General features: G+C 47.1%; 1 protein-coding gene across 1 annotated transcript in view; it reads right to left on the minus strand.

Moving 5' to 3' along the window:
- plppr5b (phospholipid phosphatase related 5b) overlaps positions 1-16,196 on the minus strand; it is a gene marked incomplete at both ends in the record, with an annotated part of 104,733 nt that extends 88,537 nt beyond the window's left edge. The window contains one exon of the mRNA XM_080489092.1: positions 15,993-16,196. Within this exon, the coding sequence (XP_080345218.1) occupies positions 15,993-16,196 (204 nt within the window). The remainder of the gene's footprint in view (positions 1-15,992) is intronic.
- Between the last annotated feature and the right edge of the window lie 9,435 nt (positions 16,197-25,631).

Consider the following 25,631-nt stretch of genomic DNA (forward strand, 5'->3'; position numbering starts at 1 on the left):
CTGGGGGCGTGGCCTCCAGCTACACCTCTGGGCTGCGGGAAGATTACAGCATGAAAACCTAATGAAGCTAATAACTGTGAGAAGGATCCTCTGCAGGCTTATGAACCCGGGGCTGGGACCCCGCCGGGGGGAGCTACTGTCTGGTCTGAGAGGTGGGGGGGGGGGGGGGGGGGGGGGACACTTTCACCTCCACCAACCAGCTGAAGGAAAATAGAAAATACTGCCATGAAGTCCAGAATATTTGAAGGCGTCAGTTCTACACACAGAATTTCTCTGGTGGACTAAATAAACCAGATAAGAGTGTCAAACATACGGCGGAGGGTCCAGAACCGGCCAGTGGCGTGGTCCAGTCCGGCCCAAACAGTCAAGATATTACGTTTATTTTCCAATCAAAATGCCTGCTTTTTCTGATTTCAGAATCATCACTGTTAAAGTAACATTCTCTCCATGTTCCTCGGGAAGCAACACAGAGAAGGTTTGGTATATTTTTACAGAATTAAGTCAATCAAGTACAAAGTACCAAGTTAAAACCCTAACCTTAAGTTTCAATATGACAAAATGAAAAAAATGCAAACAAATCCAAGAGCCAGAATTGGAGAAGGTAGATTTGCACATTAATCCAAAGAGGCATCGTTTAAAAAAAGAAAAAACTTTGAATTAACTTATTTTTCTTAAAATGTTTCGATGTGGAGCTTTATCTAAAGAACACTGAATTACAGGCAGACGTTTACTTTGCACCGAGACAAAGAGAAGTGATGAAGGTCACTGGATTGGTCCAAAACAAAGTGGATCAAACTGGACTGGCTGAGGCACTGAAGTAAGTCCAACCCTCCGAGCCTGAATCCTGAATCCTGAATCCTGAATCCTGAATCCTGAATCCTGAATCCTGAATCCTGAATCCTGAATCCTGACGCTTTCATCTTCAAGCGTCACGCTGGTTTATTAGAACCATTTCATCATCTTACATAGTCAGAAGATTCCCAGTTACTCATTAATGCTCCACTGAATAAAACAACCAATAAACTTTAGCTTCATCCAACCACCACCATCCACCACCATCACCCACCACCAGCCAACCACCACCATCCACCATCACCATCCACCACCATCACCCACCACCCAACCACCACCCAACCACCATCCACCACCATCCAGCCACCACCCACCATCACCATCACCCACCACCCAACCACCATCCACCACCATCCAGCCACCACCATCACCCACCACCCACCACCATCCACCATCACCATCACCCACCACCCAACCACCATCCACCATCCACCACCATCACCCACCACCAGCCAACCACCACCATCCACCATCACCATCCACCGCCATCACCCACCACCCAACCATCATCCACCACCATCACCCACCACCCACCAGCCTCAAGCCACCATCCATCACCGTCCAACCATTGTCCTCTTTGTCATTGTCTACCTTTACCTGGGTCTGTCTTTGACCTCCTCTGGTGATACTACTCATGTGTTGTTTGGGTGTAGTCACATGTCCTACTACGCCTGTGGATGTGTGTGATGCCGTCTGACTGCGACAACATTTCCAGTGAAATCCTGCACAGGCTTAATCACGGCGAAACTTCCTGATTCTTGTGAAAACAGCCTGGAGTGTTTGAGCTGCTTCTTTCTGTTCTGGAGGATTCTCTGGTTTTTGTGTCATTCTAGTAGAAAACGTCTGCAGGGAGAATTGTCTGTTTAAGGAAAGACTTTCCAGCAAACACTTTCAGATCAATGTAGCAATCTCACCGAGGAAACACACTGATGACTCAATGAAGAGTGTGTTTACCAGCAGGGGAGAGGATCAGCACTCCACCAGTTTAGAACCAGTCCAGGTTGATAGCAGCACTGCAGTGTGACTCAGTGCTGGATTCACACTGCATGTCTATTTTTACAACAGGTAGTGGTTTCCTCCATGTTCCTCCATGACCTTAAACGCTCAGTCACAACAGGACTTGTCTCCCAGCTGCTCTTTCTGATGTTGTGTCTGTGAGCGCCACAGCTGAGGACTTCTCCTGTCTGACAGCTTCTTCCATCCGTAAGGCCTGGCACTAAAACATCTTCAATTATTGATGCTGAAACATGCTGCCATATGTTTCTCCATGTCGAGACGCAGTTCATCTTGAATGTCATGTTCCCACAATTCAGCATGTCAATTTGTCCAAACTCTGTTTCTTTCAACATAATTATTTCTTATCATGGAACAACAAGGAAACCTGAATGGACAAGCCAACATCAGCATGTGACAGAGAGGAAGCGTCATTGAGGAAACCAAAACAAGGAAAACTCTCCCAGAAGTCAAAGTAATGAAACACTGAACCGTCACACACAAGTCACACCTCATGACAGCTCATGTCAAAGTCTGCAGTATAGGTGACACGCTGTGGGTTTTCTCCTTCTCAGTGGACAGCTGGAAGGCAGAGCTGATACTACATATACTTATACATAGATTTGAGGTATTACTTTTTTCCTTGTGTATGAATCATAAGTGGAGACACTGGGAATGTGCTTGTTTCTACAGGGTTGGATTCCAGTCCCAGTCAATTCTATAAACATTGAGGTCTGAAGCTGGAGTTTAAAGCTCATTTTGAGTTTACATCAGAAAATATACGTGCAAAATACAAAGTTGGATTCAGAAATCCATTCATTGTTCCTGGTTAATGGAACCCCGACTGGAAAAATCAATGTGTCTGTGTCTGAGTTTGCAAAAATGTCTGGATCAGTTCTACATTGACAGTTCCTTTATTATGAAGTTAATCTATAACTTTTACAGGTCACCCTGCAGGACGGGACTGGACATTGGAAAAGCGGTACAGAAGATTGCCGGATTTGGTTCTTTGATGAAAACACAACATGTGATAATAGTAACAGTTGTATTTCTCACTTCACAGTGAGAGGGCCTCAGTCTCTCTGTGTGGTTTTCTAGTCACGCTTCAGCCTCACAGCACATTCCCTGCGTGGGCCTCAACCTATCCAGGGTGCTTCCTGTCTTTCACCCAGTCTTTCCTGGAGGAGATCCAGCATGCCACAACGTTCAGATAAAATGCACAGAGAAGATAGACGAATGTTAATCATTACACTGCTTTCTATTTATTGTCCCCTCATAAGTAAAATTCAATTTGGTTCCAATGCATAACTCAAGTTTTTTTAAAACACACAGCAGTTTCTTCCAATCTTCCAAGATTATAAAAGTGCTTAAGTGCAACCTCAGCTGTAATTATCCTCTGCAGGTCATCTCTTTATTAGATGGGCAACAATGTATAATCAATCACATCTGTTTAAAACATCCTGCTGCTGTCATGCTGAGTCAGCAAACACACTGACATATTCAGGAGCACCTCTGGCCAAAGAACAGGTCATCATAATGGTCCACTGTTATCCAACAAGAGAGGATGTTTCTACAAACAGCCACATGGATGGATGGATGGATGGATGGATGGATGGATGGATGGATGGATGGATGGATGGATGGATGGATGGATGGATGGATGCATGGATGGATGGATGGATGGATGATGAAGTGTTATTAGTATTCAGGAAATCCACAGACGTGACTGGCTGACTTATAAGGAATCAAATTCTTTCAGCTTTGCAACCAAAGTTTTTTACTGGAGGTTTTTCTTCGAGAAGAAAAATAGAAACAAGTGAAATCTCAGTGATTTTCATGTTTCAGCTCCACCAATGTCAAAACCTTTTTTTTTTTTTCTTTTTTTTTTTTCTTTTGCCCTTGTCCTGTTCGGCAGCTTGGGCCAACAATATGATGTGATTGAGAGCCTTCGGAGTCAGAACAGATTTTGGTCTTGCAACAGGGAGAGACCTGGAGTCTCCTCCTGTTGCCTTCTCCGTCAGAAGATGGCATGGCTGCCGTACACGACCGGGGGGGAACGCACAAAGAGAGAGAGAAGAGAAGAGAGAGAAGAAAGTCGAGGGGGGAGGGGTGAGGGGTGAGGGGGGAGGGGGGAAGGGGATAACATACAATGTCCTTGTTGTGCTACATATATTATTTGCAATAATCACACTCATCCAAATACTTTCCAACTGTTATTAGATTGAACCAGCCTGAGCAGCTCTATCTAGACAGTAAGATGATTTTCTAGATTAATCAGCCTGAGCAGCTCTATCTAGACAGTAAGATGATTTCCTAGATTTAACCAGCCTGAGCAGCTCTATCTAGACAGTAAGATGATTTCTTAGATTAACCAGCCTGAGCAGCTCTATCTAGACAGTAAAATGATTTCTTAGATTAACCAGCCTGAGCAGCTCTATCTAGACAGTAACGTGAAGCAGGAACATGAATTAACAAAGAGGCGACAACAAAAGAGGAACATGATTTTTAAAGTTTGAGCAAATGATGACAGAGAACAAGCAACTTCAGAAGCACCTTTCGTGAGGAGTGGATGTGTGTGTGTGTGTGTGTGTGTGTGTGTGTGTGTGTGTGTGTGTGTGTGTGTGTGTGTGTGTGTGTGTGTGTGTGTGTGTGTGCGTGTGGTTTGTCCACTGGGTGGGACCGGAACTGCTGTGGGGGGACCCGTGGCGAGACCCCGGGGTCCGAGGCCATCGGGCCCGGACACCGCCACCCCGGCAGACGGAAGCCCCCCAGGCCCGGGGAGACCCCAGCGAACCACCCCAGAGAGCCACGTCCCCCCCAAAAAGCACCCGACGGAGAATGCAGAGAGGAATCCCCCCCAGGCAAGAGGAGCCCACAAGAGAAGGATAAAGGGCACAGGGCCCCAGGCCCCGACCCAAGCCGCCAAGCCGAGAAAAGGCCGGAGCAGGGCCCCCGGGCTGAGCGGGTCGAGAGCCCCCCCAACCCCGGCGGCGAGTCCCGCCGCACCCCCGGGAACAGGCCCACCCACCGCCCCCCCCCAACCCGGCAAGGCAGAGACGGCCCCAGCCGCCGCGCCCCGGACCAGCCCCGCCCCCAGACCCAGGAAAGCAAAGGCCGGCGCAGGCCCCGGTCGGAGGACAGTCAACTCTACACCCCCAGGAGCCTCATATCCCACCCGCCCCATGATCCTCCCCCCCAGTTTTAATTGAAATACCCAACCCCTGACCCACCCCCCACAGACACCCACCCCTGACGCAGACGCAGACGCAGACGCAGACGGGCACACACACACACACACTCGGGATGGTGGGGGAGTGATGACTCTCGCCCCCCCAGGCCGCCGGCCGGGCCCCCACCCGGCCACCGCGGTGTCCCAACCTCCACTAATCCAACAGCAAATGGAGAAGGAGCACCGCGCCCCAGCCGCGGTGCTCCTTCTCCATTTGCTGTTGGATTGTCAAAACTTTGACTCAATGCAAACATAATGTTTTAATAAATACGTGTAGGAACAGGTGACAGACCATAATAATGGTTGTTACCAGGCGGAGGACAATAGCTGTGGTCACATAGACCAAAATTAACCTGAATAGATGCCCACCAGATTTAATTTGCACCAAATAAACACGCCAATCTGATCATATTTGCACAATCCAATTGAAATTCTGACCGGATCAGAAGAGCTGGTGTCGTCGGGGGTTAGTCCGATCATGATCTGTGTAAACAGTTCATTGGGTTGTTTCCTCCAGCCGGAGTTCTGTGTGACGTCAGTTCACCTAACGTCACGATGTGATGAACAAACACAGGCGTGTGGGAGGGGGGACATGCAGCAGCACATTCCGAGACAGATGGAGCACAAAAGGGTCCCGTCTCGTCTCTTCCTGACTCTACTTAGCACAAAAGAAGGAATCTTTGATGTTACCATTAAAAAAAAAGAAGAAAAAAGCATAATAAGTGTTTAATTCCAGCTGTGATTCTGGCAGGCTTACAGGTCAAGACGGTTGTGGGATTCTGTGTGCATGTCACAGACTTCAAACATCACAGTGCAAAGCATGATGGGATTGATCAGCTGATATTAACCGGGTCACATAAATGGGCCGAATCTTCCGATTATTTTATTGAGTGTTCATGTAAGCGTGGCAATCTGATCCTCTCATCAGAAAGTCTTCACAGTCAGCATGTAAACGCAGCTCTCGTCACCTACAAGAGGTCAAGCATGGAGCTCTGCAGGCTGAACAGTCTGACCTTCATCACCAAGACCTGCCTGCATCGTAGGACAGAGCCAGAGAGGTCTCTGCAGAGCTGAAGACTTTCTGGAAGTAAGCCTCGGATTACATCGGACATATTTGTTTCATTGAGACAACAAAGGGAAAGAAATAAGAAACAGCGATGAAGAGCATTGAAGGTTCAGGTGTAAATGGATTAATCAGGGTGGGATGACTCTTTACAGTTTCCTCTGCAGGCTTCTGCCAAATTCTCTGCAATGCAGGGGCACATCCATATTCACAGCATTAATACTCTGGGAAAGAAAATACTTCTGTGAGAACAGTGGAAGACCACCAGCTTGTAGTTTGGACCGGAGCTGAAACGATGTACGGCTCTCCTGCTGCAGAACGAGGAGATTCACCTGCTGTTCCTCTTTACATGGACATAAAGTCTGATCACAGCAAAATTTAGATCCTGATCCGATCGGGCCTATCAGAACCCGAGTTCTGGTTTCTGTCCACCATTCCTCTGAGCAGAGTCCCTGTCCACTCTGGTTCTAGCTGGAGTTAGAGTCTCCTCACTGAGCAGGTCTGTTACGTAACGACGCCACGTGACACTTCATGATGCAGTTCAGAGAAAAAAGAAGGTGTGAAAGTTGGACTGAAGGACTCAGAAGAGATTCTGCTCCCGTCTCCTCACCAGACTCCGAACAAGGAGAACGTTCCAAACCAGCAAAGAAATCATCTGCAACCCTGACACATTTCAAACACTCGTCAGTCGGTTACTGGAATGTTACAGCTGATCAGGGAACGTTTAACAGAAATACATGAGAACTTCTGTCTCTTTAATTCTGAGTATTTTTTGGGAGGAAGAGCTTCAGTTCCTTTAGCGCTCATTGCTGTAATAAAAGAGTGAATGCACAGCGTGTGTACACACGATAATGCAGAAATCCTCAGGCGTGTAACTGTTCCAGGTGAGGTTGGGACAGAACGTGAGGTATTTAGGACATCACACCAGAAGCTGAAGTATTCAGAATGTTTTCTAATGTGCAATCTGCAGACAAAATGTACACATGTACACCATCGTCCCCGTGTGGAGGAGGATGGAGGAGGACGAGTACACATCGTCTGTGATTTGTGTGTGAAGGATTCCATCAGGCATCGCTGGAAATCTGCCTACAAGTCAGCCTGTCGAGCAGAAGACTCGGTCCTGTAGAACCAAGTTCTGACAAACAGCAAAGTGTTTGCTGGTCTCAGAAAAACTCCGTCTGGTCCTCTGATGGGTCAACTGGCTTCACTCCACAGCGTCACTGCAGCTCTGGTTTTCACAGTGGAAATAAGTCAGTGCTTTTAATTGCTTGGCTTCTCATGCCACTTCCGACTCACTCTTTAGAGAAAGCGGTACATACCGTCTGTGACCACTAGATGTCACTGTATGACAACGGTAAGCTGCTACACGACCAGAGAAAAACCTCCATCACTCGCTATGCTAAACGAGACGTCTCCAACAAGGAACATGTCCACAGCAGAATTCAAAGAAGAAAAATAAAACCTGAAGAGTTCTGAGTGAGAAACATGTGAGGAACCGGAGAAAAGAAACAAAGAAGAAAACTAAGAAGGCTAATCGTGGGCTAAAACAGAAGGTTCTGGAAAAGTGAGGCTGGACCTGGATTATCAACACTCCTATCTGGACATGAAAAATGTATGTTGTTATACATCAGAGAGGCTCAGAGAGGGCCGACCGCTTTACAATGTGCTCATTAACAGATGTGACTTAACTCAAGTGCGACATATAGTCTGGGAAATACGGTACACTGAGTTCTGCCATGGAGCTCTGAGCCGGGAACGAGTCACAGGTTTGATCAAGTGATTGTGTAAGGAAGGAGCTGGTGAGGTGAAAAAGATCAGCTGGAGACTGAAAACATGCAAATGGTGACGATTTCAAGAGCAAAACCCGAGTGGAGCAACTTTTTCTCTGGACAACAGACAGGTTGGACGTGGAGCTCCAAGTGGGAAGCGACTGTTGTCTAGAAGACGGCAAATTACCTGGAGTGCTGTGGCGTGACTCTCCAAAGCTGTCTCCATTGTTTGTTTAAGAAGCAATGATGAATGTGCTCAGGAATCCCCCATTGCTCTTATTGTTGATCTACATGTGTGACGGCGCGAACAGAGCCAGACGGCTGGTTACCTGGTTTAGTCTGGGAGGCGGCACAGGAAATAAACATAACTTTAAATTACAGAAAATTACTTGAGCTCTGGAAAGAAAGAAAGAAAGAAAGAAAGAAGCAAGGCAGCTAAATATAACACTGCTGAGACGTCCTACGTCTGGTTCTATTGACGCGACTCACGTAAGGAAGCATATGAAGAGAAACATTCTGTCAATAAACCACAAGGTGACTCTGGTATATTACCAAAGGAAAACAAAAGAACCCGATAACACACTGATGGCAAAACGTGTTTCAAGGTCTGCTAATCTGCTAATCTGCTAATCTACGAGCTAAGTGGACATTATGAGCTGTAGATGGCTCATGTTATGTCAGGACCATTGAAACATCAAACATTCAGCACTGCTGAAGCTGCACCAACGGGAAAACTCATAGAAATCCCTGTTTAAGCCTGAAAGATTGTTAAATATCTAGACCCTGTCCACACGAGCCAAAAGCATCTTGTTCCTCCCTGTCGTTCCTAAAACACTTCCATCCACACGTCACTGTGAACACGGCTCAAAACGATGTAGTACTTATGCCAGACCTTTAGGTGGCACTGTAACTGCCACAGAAATACACCAAAAACTGAGAAGAAGCCATAGAGCATAATCCTGTTCATCCTCTCCTTCAAGAAATCCAACATCTGGCCTTATTAGCCGGTCAGTAGCTTCTGCAGCTCCGTCTGGAGCAGGTCGTCCGCCATTGTTGTTGTTGCTAGGTGACGCTGGGGAGAGGGTCGCAGGGTTATCGGGTTGATAGGTGGGGCGATGACGTCATCGTTTTCTGCAAATGTGCGTCTTCCCCATCCACACCTCAAAGCCCAGGCAGCGTTTTAAATGTCTCCACTCTGGGATCCGATCTCAAGAAACCCTGTTTCAGGCGTCCAGAACGCGGCGCCGTTCTGGACGATCGACCAAACACGATGCAGCGTTCTCGTGTGGATGGAACCTTAGGTACTGCAGGTTATCTATGGAGAAGGTCATCTTGCTTTTAGGGAAAGACCGGAGAAAACTTCTTTATCACCTTTATCATCATGCACATGGAGAGGTGAAGAGTTTAGCACAATGAATGCAACAATTGAGTGACGTTAGAGTGACTCAGCACTTTGCGGTGTCTGTGGTATTCTGTGATTGGCTTGAGTAAAATATGAAAGCGTGACTCAATGATTCAGATCTGAGTGTGAATTATTGAACTGCCAGCCTTTTACTCTCACTGGGACGACACATCGCTGGATGAAATGAGAAGACAGAAAAACTGCTGAGATTCTCAATGACTGTGAAAATGGTCGAGAGAAAACCAGATGAATGAAACCGTGAGAAAAACGCAGAGTCAGCCCAACAGGCAGCAACTGTGGGAAACTGTCCAGCAATCTGAGATTCCTGTCATGTGACACAGTGAAGTCCTGAACCTGGAAGCAGCCATCCACACCTGGAACACTCCAAACCCTGGTCACTCCACACCCTGGAACACTCTGGAACACTCCACAACCTGGAACACTCCAAACCCTGGTCACTCCACACCCTGGAACACTCCACACCCTGGAACACTCCAAACCCTGGTCACTCCACACCCTGGAACACTCCACACTCTGGAACACTCCAAACCCTGGAACACTCCACACCCTGGAACACTCTGGAACACTCCACACCCTGGAACACTCTGGAACACTCCACACCCTGGAACACTCCAAACCCTGGTCACTCCACACCCTGGAACACTCCACACCCTGGAACACTCCAAACCCTGGTCACTCCACACCCTGGAACACTCTGGAACACTCCACACCCTGGAACACTCTGGAACACTCCAAACCCTGGAACACTCCACACCCTGGAACACTCCACACTCTGGTCACTCCACACCCTGGAACACTCTGGAACACTCCACACCCTGGAACACTCCACACCCTGGAACACTCTGGAACACTCCAAACCCTGGAACACTCCACACCCTGGAACACTCTGGAACACTCCAAACCCTGGAACACTCCACACCCTGGAACACTCCACACCCTGGAACACTCCAAACCCTGGTCACTCCACACCCTGGAACACTCCACACCCTGGAACACTCCAAACCCTGGTCACTCCACACCCTGGAACACTCTGGAACACTCCACACCCTGGAACACTCCACACCCTGGAACACTCTGGAACACTCCAAACCCTGGAACACTCCACACCCTGGAACACTCCACACTCTGGTCACTCCACACCCTGGAACACTCCAAACCCTGGAACACTCCAAACCCTGGAACACTCCACACCCTGGAACACTCCACACCCTGGAACACTCCAAACCCTGGAACACTCCAAACCCTGGAACACTCCACACCCTGGAACACTCCACACCCTGGAACACTCCAAACCATGGAACACTCCACACCCTGGAACACTCCACACCCTGGAACACTCCAAACCATGGAACACTCCACACCCTGGAACACTCCAAACCCTGGAACACTCCAAACCATGGAACACTCCACACCCTGGAACACTCCAAACCATGGAACACTCCACACCCTGGAACACTCCAAACCCTGGAACACTCCAAACCATGGAACACTCCACACCCTGGAACACTCCAAACCCTGGAACACTCACACACATTTTATTTTATTTATTTATTTCATTCATTTGTTTACCAAAATAAGACTATGGCGTGTTCTTTATATCCATAACCTGCAAACACTTTTTGATTGATCTGAGCCGTTTGAGCCGTTTTACCAGATTATTAGATTATTTTAGAAGGTGTCACTGTTTGATCTATTCAGGCACTTTTTCAATTTGTTTAACTTTTTTGTAGTTTTTATTCTGTGTCTGTTATTCTAAAGCCTTTTAGCACTTTGTAGCTGTTGTTGACTTATCAAGCTGTTCTGGTACGTTTGATGTCGTGTTGTGTTCTGTTCTGTCAGTTTTTAAACATAATTTGCTGGTTCTGCTGTTTCAGCAATCCTAGACATTTTTAGTTGATTTAACTGATTTAACTTTTAGCTGTTTTTAGCCTTCGGGCTCTTTAACCTGGTTTGAAATCTCCTCCTCCTTTCAGTGGCTCTGAGTCCAAGGTGAAGCAACAGGTTGTCAAAGAAAGTAAATGTGCATTGAGCAAAACATTCTCCGTCCCCGGGCGTTAACTAATGTCCAGCGATGTCTCTCTGTTGGTGTTGGTAGGACAAACAATCTATTATCTTTAAGCTGCTGGTCAGGTGGTTGCTGGTAAAATTCCCACCTTAACAATCCTCCACTACATTTCTCTCAGCTAAAGTCAAACTAATGGAAGTTATGACACACACACACACACACACACACACACACACACACACACACACACACACACACACACACACACACACACTGCTGACTCTTTCAGTTGTTCCTGTAAATGTTCCACATCACACTCGTGAGGAAAGTGAAGAAGTGAACAAACCAATACATTGAGCAGTTCTAAGAGTTCCTCTCTAAAACAAGCCCTGGTCTGTTTGTTCTGGTCTCTTCTCTGTGGAGCCATTCAGGGACCAGAGGAGGGGGACTATGGAGGATTAAACCAAAGCTTTCCTGCCTCATTGGATCTTTTCGACATCAGCTTGTTGAAATTGGTTGTATCGTTGGTGGAAATGATCTGATCACACTCAGAGTAACTTCACTAAAACCTCACACTGACTCTACACTGCAGATTATTGATCCACCTCACTCAGTCTGACAGAACCTGAAGCAGAAACACAACATGTGGATGATATTCGGCATGAAGATGGATCTGATTGATCTGGTTGATCTGATGGATCTGATGGATCTGATTGATCTGATTGATCAGATCTGATTGATCTGATTGATCTGATGGATCTGATTGATCTGATTGATCTGATTGATCAGATCTGATGGATCTGATTGATCAGATCTGATGGATCTGATTGATCTGATGGATCTGATTGATCTGGTTGATCTGATTGATCTGATTGATCTGATTGATCTGATTGATCTGATTGATCAGATCTGATGGATCTGATTGATCAGATCTGATGGATCTGATTGATCTGATGGATCTGATGGATCTGATTGATCTGGTTGATCTGGTTGATCTGATTGATCTGATTGATCTGATTGATCTGATTGATCTAATTGATCTGGTTGATCTGGTTGATCTGGTTGATCTGATTGATCTGATTGTTATTGAAAGTCACAATGTGATTGTTTATGCAAAAAGAACCTGTTTGAGTCTTTCCAGTCATTTTAGATTCATCAGAGACTCTCTGGTCAAAGTTACTAATGATCTTCTCATGGCCTCAGACAAAGAACTGGTCTCTACTCTAGTCCTGTTCTGGTCCTGTTCTAGTCTCTGCTCTGGTCCTGTTCTAGTCTCTGGTCTAGTCTCTGTTCCAGTCTCTGTTCTTGTCTCTGATCTGGTCATGTTCTAGTCTCTGGTCTGGTCCTGTTCTAGTCTCTGGTCTGATCTGGTCCTGTTCTAGTCTCTGTTCTCATCTCTGGTCTGGTCCTGTTCTAGTCTCTGGTCTGATCTGGTCCTGTTCTAGTCTCTGTTCTCATCTCTGGTCTGGTCCTGTTCTAGTCTCTGGTCTGGTCTCTGGTCTGATCTGGTCCTGTTCTAGTCTCTGTTCTCGTCTCTGGTCTGGTCCTGTTCTAGTCTCTGGTTTGATCTGGTCCTGTTCTAGTCTCTGGTCTGGTCCTGTTTTAGTCTATGTTCCAGTCTCTGGTCTGGTCCTGTTCTAGTCTCTGGTCTAGTTTCTGTTCTAGTCTCTGGTCTGGCCCTGTACTAGTCTCTGTTCTAGTCTCTGGTCTGATCTGGTCCTGTTCTGGTCTCATTTCTCGTCTCTGGTCTGGTCCTGTTCTAGTCTCTGGTCTGGTCTCTGTTGTAGTCTCTGGCATGGTCTCTGGTCTGATCTGGTCCTGTTCTAGTCTCTGGTCTGGTCTCTGTTGTAGTCTCTGGTCTGGTCTGATCTGGTCCTGTTCTAGTCTTTGGTCTGGTCCTGTTCTAGTCTTTGGTCTGGTCCTGTTCTAGTCTCTGGTCTGGTCTCCATTCTAGTCTCTGGTCTGGTCTGGTCCTTTTCCAATCTCTGTTCTGGTCTCTGTTTTGGTCTCTGGTCTGGTCCTGTTCTAGCCTCTGTTCTGGTCTTTGGCCTGGTCCTATTCTAGTCTCTGTTCTAGTCTCTGTTCTAGTCCTGTTCTACTCTCTGGTCTGGTGTCTGGTCTGGTCTCAGTTCTGGTCCTGTTCTAGTCTCTGTTCTGGTCCTGTTCTACTCTCTGGTCTGGTCTCTGGTCTGGTCTCAGTTCTGGTCCTGTTCTAGTCTCTGTTCTGGTCTCTGGTCTGGTCTCTGGTCTGGTTTCTGGTCTGGTCTCTGGTCTGGTCTCTGTTCTGGTCTCTGGTCTGGTCTTGTGAGATCTCCGTGCTCCATTATTACTATTGATCATAACATCCTATTACGAAGACTAGAACATTTCATCTGGTTTAAGGGTACAGCACTGAACTGGTTTCCATTATGGAACTTGTACTTTTCACGTTATACATTCTTTACTGGAGGAGACCCTCCATTAGCTTCCATTGCTATGCAGACGATACATAAATCTATTTATCTATGATACCGGATGATATTGATCATCTTGTTAAACTAGACGCTTGTATTAAAGACATAAAGGTCTTAAAGACATAAAGGTTGGATGAGCTGCAATTTTCTGCTTCTAAACTCAGATAAAACAGAAGTTATTACTTACCGAAAGATAAAGTAACACTGTATTACTTTGACCTTTGTACTTCATTTTTAATGAGAAGCACAAAGAGAGGGAGCATTAAATGCCATTATGAGGCCATTATTATCAATAATCCAGCCAATAATAACATGTCAGCTCTCATTGTAACACCCAAGAGTCAAGTCCTGTCAGGTGAACATGAAAGTCTCACAGGAGAGAAACGTCTCATTTCTCACATTGGTGGCTACATGTTTAGCATTAGCTGGTGGTTACATGTTTAGCATTAGCTGGGGCTTAATGTTTCACATTAGCTGGCGGCTACATATTTAGCATTAGCTGGTGGCTCCTGGTTTAGCATTAGCTGGTCGCTACATGTTTAGCATTAGCTGGTGGCTACATGTTTAGCATGAGCTGGTGCTTAATGTTTCACATTAGCTGGCGGCTACATGTTTAGCATTAGCTGGCGGCTACATGTTTAGCATTAGCTGGTCGCTACATGTTTAGCATTAGCTGGTGGTTACATGTTTAGGATTAGCTGGTGGCTACATGTTTAGCATTATCTGGTGCTTAATGTTTCACATTAGCTGGCGGCTACATATTTAGCATTAGCTGGTGGCTCCTGGTTTAGCATTAGCTGGTCGCTACATGTTTAGCATTAGCTGGTGGCTACATGTTTAGCATGAGCTGGTGCTTAATGTTTCACATTAGCTGGCGGCTACATGTTTAGCATTAGCTGGCGGCTACATGTTTAGCATTAGCTGGTGGCTACATGTTTAGCATTAACTGGTGGCTACATGTTTAGCATTAGCTGGTGCTTAACGTTTAGCATTAGCTAAATGTTAACAATAGCTGATACAAAGATTTGAATGTGTTGATGTGTTAATTCTTTGTAAATATTTTGCTTTGATCAACAGTTTTTTAACTAAAACATGTTTTATAATTAGTTAGCTACTAATGTTAGCTTAGCTTCTTTCTGAAGCACCAACAGCATGAAAACACATTTAAACCATTACAAAGTGAATAAAACACAAAACCACACTCACTTTTCTCAAAAGTTACAGACTATGTTGTCATTTTTACACGATGCAATGTCTTTCTGCCGGATGCTTTGTGGCCCATTTTAGCCCACACCCCATATTTTTAACGCCACAAGACAAAACATTAAACCTTCCAGGAAAGAAAGAAAGAAAGAAAGAAAGAAAGAAAGAAAGAAAGAAAGACAATCTGACGCTGGAGCCCATGTGTAGAATAAATCCAACTATACTTGATAATCCAACATAAAACGGATGTGGTTATTATATGATAAATATAAAATATATAACAACAGTGCAGTGCTCCAGAAGTCACAGTGTGTGGATGAAGTTTTCTGCTGTGAGCAGCAGAACACACTGGGGCTCCCGGGCTCCGGGGCTCGGAGCCGGCGAACACTGAGCACCAGAGCGCGGGAGCTCAGAGCCCGATATCTCCCGGGCTCCTGGCGGACACGGAGCCCCGGAAATCGGAGCCGCAGTGTATCGCCAGCTCCTGGCTGACACGGAGCTCCGAGCTCCGGAGCTCGGAGCCGCGATATCTCCCGGGCTCCTGGCGGACACGGAGCTCCAGAGCCCGGGCAGTGTGCTCCTGCGGTCGGGCACGGAGCTCCAGAGCCCGGCAGTGTGTTCCGGGGGCGCGTACGGAGCTCCAGAGCCCGGGCAGTGTGTTCCGGAGGTCGGGCACGGAGCTCCAGAGCCCGGGCAGTGTGCTCCGGAGGTCGGGCACGGAGCTCCAGAGCCCGGGCAGTGTGCTCCGGTGGTCGGGCACGGAGCTCCAGAGCCCGGGCAGTGTGCTCCGGTGGTCGGGCACGGAGCTCCAGAGCCCGGGCAGTGTGCGGGCACGGAGCTCCAGAGCCCGGGCAGTGGCGGGCACGGAGCTCCAGAGCCCGGGCAGTGTGTTCCGGCGGTCGGAGCGGCTGCGTATCGCCGGCTCCGGGCGGTCACAGACCTCCGGCGCCTGGACACAGAGCTCCAGAGCTCCGGTGAAGTTTGTCGGGGCGCCTCACTCACCAGCAGCGTGGGCAGCCCGGCCACCACCGCGTACAGCAGGACGGGCGGCACGGCGCTGCGGTCCTCCGGTCCCAGGTACGGCTTGGTGTAGGTAGTGTCGTAGCAGAAGAAGCCCTGGACGTGCACCGTGAAGGTGTCGGTGTACTCGAAGTAGTAGGCCAGCATGACGGTCCCGGCCATGATCACCAGCTGGAAGTACAGCATGATGCAGACGGAGAGCAGGAGACATTTAATTAGAACAAAACCCGCGGTGGTGCAGCTCCTACCCGGCCTCCTCCTCCTTCTCCACCGCGGTACACACTCCCGCACACCGGCTCATGACAGCGCGGCTGCACCCGTGGAGAGGCTCTGGTCCTCTGGATGGATGGAGGGAGAGACACACTGGATCCTCCTCCTTTTCTCTCCTCTACTCTCCTCTCCTCTACTCATCTACTCCACTCCTCTACTGTACTCTCCTCTCCTCCTCTCCTCTCCTCTCCTCCTCTACTCTACTCTACTCTCCTCTCCTCTCCTCCTCTACTCTACTCTACTCTCCTCTCCTCTACTCATCTACTCTCCTCTCCTCCTCTACTCTCCTCTCCTCCTCTACTCCACTCCCCTCTTCTACTCTCCTCTCCTCTACTCCTCTACTCCTCTACTCCTCTACTCTCCTCTACTCCTCTACTCTCCTCCTCTCCTTTCCTCCTCTACTCTCCTCTCCTCTCCTCCTCTACTTTCCTCCTCTACTCTACTCTCCTCTATTGTCCTCCTCTACTCTCATCCTCTACTCTCTTCTCCTCCTCTCCTCTCCTCTCCTCTCCTCTCCTCTCCTTCTCTACTTTCCTCCTCTACTCTACTCTCCTCTATTGTCCTCCTCTACTCTCATCCTCTACTCTACTCTCCTCCTCTATTCTACTCCTCTACTCTCCTCCTCTGCTATCTTCTCCTCCTCTACCCTCCTCTACTCTCCTCTACTCCTCTACTCTACTTGACTCTCCTCCTCTATTCTCCTCTTCTACTCTACTCTATTCTCCTCCCTTTCTCTCCTCTACTCTACTCTCCTCTATTCTCCTCCTCTATTCTCCTCCTCTACTCTACTCTCCTCCCTTTCTCTCCTCCTCTACTCTACTCTATTCTCCTCTACTGTACTTTACTCGACTCTCCTCCTATTCTCTCCTCCCTCCTCTGCTCCCCTCTTCTACACTTCTTCTCTTCTCTCCTCATCTACTTTCCTCCTGTACTTTCCTCTTCTTTCCTCCTCCTCTACTCTCCTCTACTCTCCTCTCCTCTCCTCCTCTACTTTCCTCCTCTACTCTACTCTCCTCTATTGTCCTCCTCTACTCTCATCCTCTACTCTCTTCTCCTCCTCTCCTCTCCTCTCCTCTCCTCTCCTTCTCTACTTTCCTCCTCTACTCTACTCTCCTCTATTGTCCTCCTCTACTCTCATCCTCTACTCTACTCTCCTCCTCTATTCTACTCCTCTACTCTCCTCCTCTGCTATCTTCTCCTCCTCTACCCTCCTCTACTCTCCTCTACTCCTCTACTCTACTTGACTCTCCTCCTCTATTCTCCTCTTCTACTCTACTCTATTCTCCTCCCTTTCTCTCCTCTACTCTACTCTCCTCTATTCTCCTCCTCTATTCTCCTCCTCTACTCTACTCTCCTCCCTTTCTCTCCTCCTCTACTCTACTCTATTCTCCTCTACTGTACTTTACTCGACTCTCCTCCTATTCTCTCCTCCCTCCTCTGCTCCCCTCTTCTACACTTCTTCTCTTCTCTCCTCATCTACTTTCCTCCTGTACTTTCCTCTTCTTTCCTCCTCCTCTACTCTACTCTCCTCTTCTCTCCACCTCGTCCCTCCTCAACTCTCCTCCAATTCTCTCTCCGTTTACTCCCCTCCTCTTCTCTCCTCCCTCCTCTCCTCTCCCCCTCTACTCTCCTCTCCCCCTCTACTCTACTCTCCTCTCCCCCTCTACTCTCCTCCCTCCTCTCCTCTCCCCCTCTACTCTCCTCTCCCCCTCTACTCTACTCTCCTCCCTCCTCTCCTCTCCCCCTCTACTCTCCTCTCCCCCTCTACTCTCCTCCCTCCTCTACTCTCCCCCTCTACTCTCCCCCTCTACTCTCCTCCCTCCTCTACTCTCCCCTACTTCTCTGCTCGTCTAGTACTACTACTGGTGGTTGTGTGTGTGTGTGTGTGTGTGTGTGTGTGTGTGTGTGTGTGTGTGTGTGTGTGTGTGTGTGTGTGTGTGTGTGTGTGTGTGTGTGTGTGTGTGTGTGTGTGTGTGGGGAGGGGGTAAAAAGAAGGGAAGAAAGAGTGGGGAGTGAAAGAGAGGGGGAAGAAAGAGGTGAGGAGAGAGAAGGGGAGGAAGAGAGAGATGATGCAAGAATCACAATCTGCATCTGGGAATGAATCACAACATGGTGAGGAGGAATTTAAATCTGTGTTAGTCTCTCTCTCTCTCTCTCTCTCTCTCTCTCTCTCTCTCTCTCTCTCTCTCTCTCTCTCTCTCCGTCAATGAATCCTTCAGAAAGAAAAGGTGTAGAACTGATTTCTTATTTGGGATTTGCTGGTGACATTAAAAGGATGAAGTAAGCCTGAGGCATAACACCACCTGACAGAGTTCCATTGACAATCCTCGATGTTTAGCGACTCTGGATGAATCCAGTTCTTCCAGAAAACCCTCCCAAAGCTCAGGGACAACATGCAGACCGGACTTGAACCCTCAAACTTCTGTCCTTGAACCGGCGTGATGTGAGCTCAGCTCAGGAAACGGAAAAGAAGCGTCAGGACGTGAGCTCCTCTCATCAGGATCTGCTGTCCTCCTCTGGAACGTGATGCCAGGCACCGACCGAACACCACCAAACACCACCCGTTGTATTTCTCTCTAGAGTATAACCCTCCTCCTTTTTCAATTAGTAATCTTTAAATATTGCTCTGCTCATTTTTTTATGGTGAATATCTACCTTAATGTGTTGTCAGTTTAACAAAGTTGTGTGACGTTATGAGTCACATACAGGAAGTACAACCAGGACACACGATGAATAATTTATCAATCCAAACAGGTTTTATAGTTTGCTGTGGCCTGCATGAGGCTGGACCAGGACCGGCCAACCAGTCCGACACCAAGAGCCACAGACATGACGGTGGTACTACAAAGAGCCACAGACATGACGGTGGTACTACAAAGAGCCACATCAAACCAACTGGGCTCACAAATAAAGTCCCTCTGTCACAGACACCAAGTCAAAAAGTGAAAATACATCCGCAACAGTCAGCAAGACGTAGATTTACAGCAGTAATCCCCTCAGCCCAAACAAACGTGAGGGACCGTCTGCAAATTACAAACTGCTACAACAGTGAGGCCGATTGGACCAGCCGCATCCCGCTATCAAATCAAGTGTGATCGGGTGACGGCTGCAGTGGTTCTGGTGATACTGCAGTGAATACCGGTCACATTAACAGGTATTTTTGTGGTATCTGTCTTCACTTTTGCGGCGGTTTGTAATTTGCAGACGGTCCCTGCACTCTGGCCACACAGCCAGGCGCTCATAGAGAACAATGTTGTTTCTGCTGTTTGTAGCACCGTGCCCACCTCACTCCCTAGTGTTCTTGATGCCGGCAGGTGGGTCTGGGTCTGGACCTAAACCACCACTTTACTCCAACTTCTTCACAGACCTGCTCAGTGTGAAGTATCTGCAGTGTCTCTGTACCTGAGTCTTGGTGTACTTGCTATTGTACGCTCTGTGTACGCTCTAACGCGCCCGACCTGCTCATAAAGTGTAGTAATAGTGTAGCAGCAGCTGTGGAGCGTTAACGCACTCTGAGAGGGATGATGGATGTTACTTCTGAGGACTACATATTTCTACCTTGAGCATAATTATACCTAATAGTTCTGTATTTCTGTTAATTGATCACCTTTGTTATCACCCCTTTATTCCCCTCCCATGGTTATTATCTTGTTCAGCCAGGTTTTGTGTTAAACTGTGATGAGAGTGAGAGGGTCAAGGTGCTGTGAGCTGAGTGGTGCGTTTGTGTTCAACAAGAAAATTCGAACTCTGAATTTCACACGAGAACTAGTTATATCTGGAAGAGCCGCACTCCAGTGATTCAGTTAATAGAGCATGTGGCCCAGTAGCTGGCCTCCCCAGTACTGGTGGGTTCTAGATGTTGTATCCTGTACCTGTTAAAGCCTTTCCTGCCTCCTGCTGCCTCTCCTGCTCACACACTTGTTGTTTCCTGTGTGAAACACTTCATGAAGCTGGTATTGAACCCAGGGTATGTGGTAGTGCTGCAGTGGATGCTGTGTGTTGCCCTGCCGCCTCCTCTCCTACGCACCTGTCTGCTTATAAATGTGCAGAGACGAGTCCTTCTTTTGACGTGTATTTATACTCCCAATGAGGACTATGGATTTTCCTCCTCTTCTCCCACACTGAGACTGTCGGCATGATCGAGAGAAGAAGAGCAGGAAATCTTTCACCGCTCAGACGAGCATCGAACAGCAGATGAGGAAACGACTCCAAGCCCTAAACACTGCCAACCACTGCTCCACCGCCACACCCAGGTTGGAGTGCTGAGGTACTAATGCGTCTGAGTTTCAGACGGGAAATACTCTCAGACCGACTGTGTCCGGATCCCTGGGGATGGATGATGATCAGTATCTGCCCATTAACGCTAAAATAATTCAACATGGAAACGCTGACGGTCGTTCTACCAACTTTTTCTCAGAGGTGCACGCTGCACCTGAAGGCGTCACCCGGGAGTCGCCTGCTCCTGAAGTTCAAACCAAACAAACATGGTCACAAACGCTGTCTGTCATTAGTAAAACAGTTCTGTGGAAAGTATTTCTGGAAACATTTGAGAAATCATCTGTATAGTTGCTGACTCTGTCTTGGTCCTGGTTCCTCCACCGCATCGGGCCGCCGCTCCCAGCGCCTCATTTGCATTTCATTTTGGCCCTTCAGTTATAAACGGCCTGATTTCTGTCTCCTACCGTTCCCACGTTAAACCGTCAGACTGCTTTGCTCCGCCTCCTTGTGTTTTGCTGCTGTTTCCATTCGTCCTCGTCCATCTGCTCTTTCTTCCAGGTTGAAATGAGCCTCTGACTCTGCTGGTTTTTATATTTATTTCTGTTTGATTCCACTGCAGCCTCCTTCTATTTCACACACTGGTGTCCTCCAGCTGAAGGCAGAGACACGGTGGAGACGGTGGAGACGGACAGAGTCGCGCGGTCCGGCTGACAGCTCTGAATAATGGCTGCCATTACTGTGTCACTGTCGTCTCTCCCATTTTCTTGATAACAGGCTCCATGGAGATGCTGCTGACGCTCCATGACACTCAGTTCCTCTCATTAACACCGTCTGGTTCAAATACAAACCTGCACCGTGTCACCTCTGACTTCTATAGACCACGGGGTTTACTCCCACACAGAAGATGTAGGTTTGTAATTGATTGGATCGGAGCTTTAATTCCAGATAATTCAGAGTAATATGGGCAATCTGGGTTTGGTTTTGGTTTTGTTTGCTGTTATTGGTAGAGATGCAGTGGTGAGAGAGAGGGTTCCTGATTTCTTACATGTTTTCCAAACTTAAATGTTTCAGATCATCAAACAAATGTAAACATTAGTCAAAGATATCAAGAAAACACAAAATGCAGTTTATAAATGAAGAGTTTTATTAATGAGGAAGAAGCTACATGTCCCAGTGTGAAGAAGTGTTTGTCCCCTAAACCTAAGAACCTGTAGTCCACCCTGAGCAGCTACTGCCATCAAGCCTTCACCATAACTTGTAATGAGGCTTTTCCAGCGCTGTGGAGGAACGCCGGACACTCATCTTTGCAGAATTGTTGTAATTCAGCCACATTGGAGGTTCTCCAGCACGAACCACCTTCTTAAGGTCCTGCCACAGCATCTCATTAGGACGGAGGTCAGGACTGTGACTCTCCACTCCAAAGTCTTCATTTAGTTTTCCTTCAGCCATTCAGAGGTGGACTTTCTGCTGAGTTTTGGATCATTGTCCTGCTGTAGAACCCAAGTTCTCTTCAGCTTGAGGTCAGGAACAGCTGGCCGGACATTCTCCTCTAGGATATTTTGGTAGACGGCAGAATTCATGCTTCCATTTATCTCGACAAGCCTTCCAGGTCCTGAAGCAGCAACACCGCCCCAGACCGTCACGCTGCCACCGCCGGACTGTTCTGGTGGTCTGATGCTCTTTTCCTGAAATGCCAGATGTAATGAACACACACCTTCCAAACAGGTCAACTCTTGATTTTTGTGATCATCAAGATGTTTTCTGGCTAAAATGAGACGAGCCTTAATGTTCTATTTGCTTTGTGGTTTTGGTCTTGGAACATGTCTGGCCCGTCTCTTTCTGCTGGTGGACTCATGAACTCTGACTTTAACTGAGGCGAGTGACGCCTCAACACAAATGAAAAGACCACAACACACATAGAAAGACCACAACACACATAGAAAGACCACAACACAAATGAAAAGACCACAACACACATAGAAAGACCACAACACAAACGAAAAGACCACAACACACATAGAAAACCACAACACACATAGCAAGACCACAACACAACACACACGAAAAGACCACAACACATGAAAAGACCATTACACCGATGGAAAGACCACAACACACATAGAAAGACCACAACACATGAAAAGACCACAACACACATAGAAAAGACCACAAAGCACGTAGAAAGACCACAACACACATGAAAAGACCACAACGCACATGAAAAGACCACAACACACATAGAAAAGACCACAACACATGAAAAGACCACAACACACATAGAAAGACCACAACACCCATAGAAAAGACCACAACACATGAAAAGACCACAACACACATGAAAAGACCACAACACACATAGAAAAGACCACAACACATGAAAAGACCACAACACATAGAAAGACCACAACACAACACACACGAAAAGAACACAACACATGAAAAGACCACAACACACATGAAAAGACCACAACACACATAGAAAGACCACAACACAACACAAATGAAAAGACCACAATACATGAAAAGACCACAACACACATAGAAAGACCACAAAGCACGTAGAAAGACCACAACACACATGAAAAGACCACAACGCACATGAAAAGACCATAACACACATAGAAAGACCACAACACACATAGAAAAGACCACAACACACATAGAAAGACCACAACACAACACACACGAAAAGAACACAACACATGAAAAGACCACAACACACATGAAAAGACCACAACACACATAGAAAGACCACAACACAACACAAATGAAAAGACCACAATACATGAAAAGACCACAACACACATAGAAAGACCACAAAGCACGTAGAAAGACCACAACACACATGAAAAGACCACAACGCACATGAAAAGACCATAACACACATAGAAAGACCACAACACACATAGAAAAGACCACAACACACATAGAAAGACCACAACACAACACACACGAAAAGAACACAACACATGAAAAGACCACAACACAGATAGAAAGACCACAACACAACACAAATGAAAAGACCACAATACATGAAAAGACCACAACACACATAGAAAGACCACAACACATGAAAAGACCAGAACGCACATGAAAAGACCACAACACACATAGAAAGACCACAACACAAACGAAAAGACCACAACACACATAGAAAGACCACAACACAACACACACGAAAAGACCACAACACATGAAAAGACCATTACACCGATGGAAAGACCACAACACACATAGAAAGACCACAACACATGAAAAGACCACAACACACATAGAAAAGACCACAAAGCACGTAGAAAGACCACAACACACATGAAAAGACCACAATGCACATGAAAAGACCACAACACACATAGAAAGACCACAACACACATAGAAAAGACCACAACACATGAAAAGACCACAACACACATAGAAAGACCACAACACAACACACATGAAAAGACCACAACACACATGAAAAGACCACAACACACATAGAAAGACCACAACACAAATGAAAAGACCACAATACATGAAAAGACCACAACACATGAAAAGACCACAACACACATAGAAAGACCACAACACAACACACATGAAAAGAACACAACACATGAAAAGACCACAACACACATAGAAAGACCACAACACACACGAAAAGACCACAACATGTAGAATCCACAGGACTGTGATGAGCCAGAGCAGGCATTCCCATACAGAACAATACCAGAGACATAAATAGCACACTTACTTAAACTGACAGAACCAAACCTCTTCTGAGGTCTCCAAAACTCTAAACACATTTTCGGCTTTACACACATCTTGCAATTCAAAATGGCACTTTTTAAATGGACACAACACGGTTCTCTGCAGAAGACACCACAACCTGACATAACGGCCCCATTTACATGACAACAAATACGAGTGTAAGTTTTTACCTCGGCTCCCAAAGTGGAAAGATTCTTTCATGGTCACTATTCCCTCCTGCTGAGACTGATGGAGGCGATGGAGAGCCATTACTGCACATGGGCATCTCTCTCACCCTCCCCCCTCCCTCCTGCTCATCCAGTTGTAAACAAACATGGCCGACCCGTAGTGGTACGACCCGTAGTGGTACGACCCGTAGTGGTACGACCCGTAGTGGTACGACCCGTAGTGGTACGACCCGTAGTGGTACGACCCGTAGTGGTACGACCCGTAGTGGTCATATTCTAGTTTTCTCCTCCAGATCAGTAGTTTAATAGTTGAGACTCTCCCTGATATCATCCGGTTCCTCATCAGTCCATGTTGATGTCAGGTTCTCTCCATTTTCTTCACCTTTATAGTGTTTTGTTCTCTGCACACGTCTGTGTAGTTTCATTACAAAATCAAGCAACAGTGCCCTCCAGTGGCCCGGCATACTAACTACATCATTGTCAGTGTGTCCACTGCTGCAGTGGAAACACTCTCCTTTTTTTTTTTTAGCGGATTCGGTGTTGTCACGTGAACCGTTTTCAACCTGGGCTTCAAAACATAAATATTTTCCATGGATGTCAGTGGGTGTTTTGGTTTGATCTAACAATGGTCAACGGCAGTGTTAGGTCAACATTGAGGGACACACACTCACGATTTAGAGTCACCATGTACTTGGCCTGTAGAAATCCACTGCAGTGAGGAAAAACACACGTGGACAACATGGAAACTGCTTACAGAAAAGCCAGTCTCAGACTTGAACCATCAATTTTCTCCCGGAGAGGTGGGAGAGCTTGCCACTACACCACCATGTGGCCGTGACTGCAGTATTTAACAGAAACTACTTCTAATGTGCTCAAGTTGCACTCAGACCAGCGCACCAGTTGATATCACCGCAGAGAATCAGGTCAGCATGGACACACTGAACCACAGTGGCGAGTACTGCCACCTCGTAGCAAGATCTCTAGTCTGAGTCCGGGCTTGGAGTCTGCATGTTCTTCCCTCGTGTGGGGTTTAGTTTCCTCTTGCAAGTTAAAAGCAGGCATTCGAGGTGATGTGATGACTGTAAATGTCCTGCTCGCTCTCATTTACATCTAACAGAAGAAATCAATTCAAAATACAAACACTGCAGAAACAGCTGCTGAATGCCTTTATGCCATTTGTACAAGATGTAAAACACCAGACCTTGTTCCATAAGCG

This window comes from Lipophrys pholis, assembly GCF_963383615.2.
Source record: "Lipophrys pholis genome assembly, chromosome: 20".
Taxonomy (NCBI): domain Eukaryota; kingdom Metazoa; phylum Chordata; class Actinopteri; order Blenniiformes; family Blenniidae; genus Lipophrys; species Lipophrys pholis.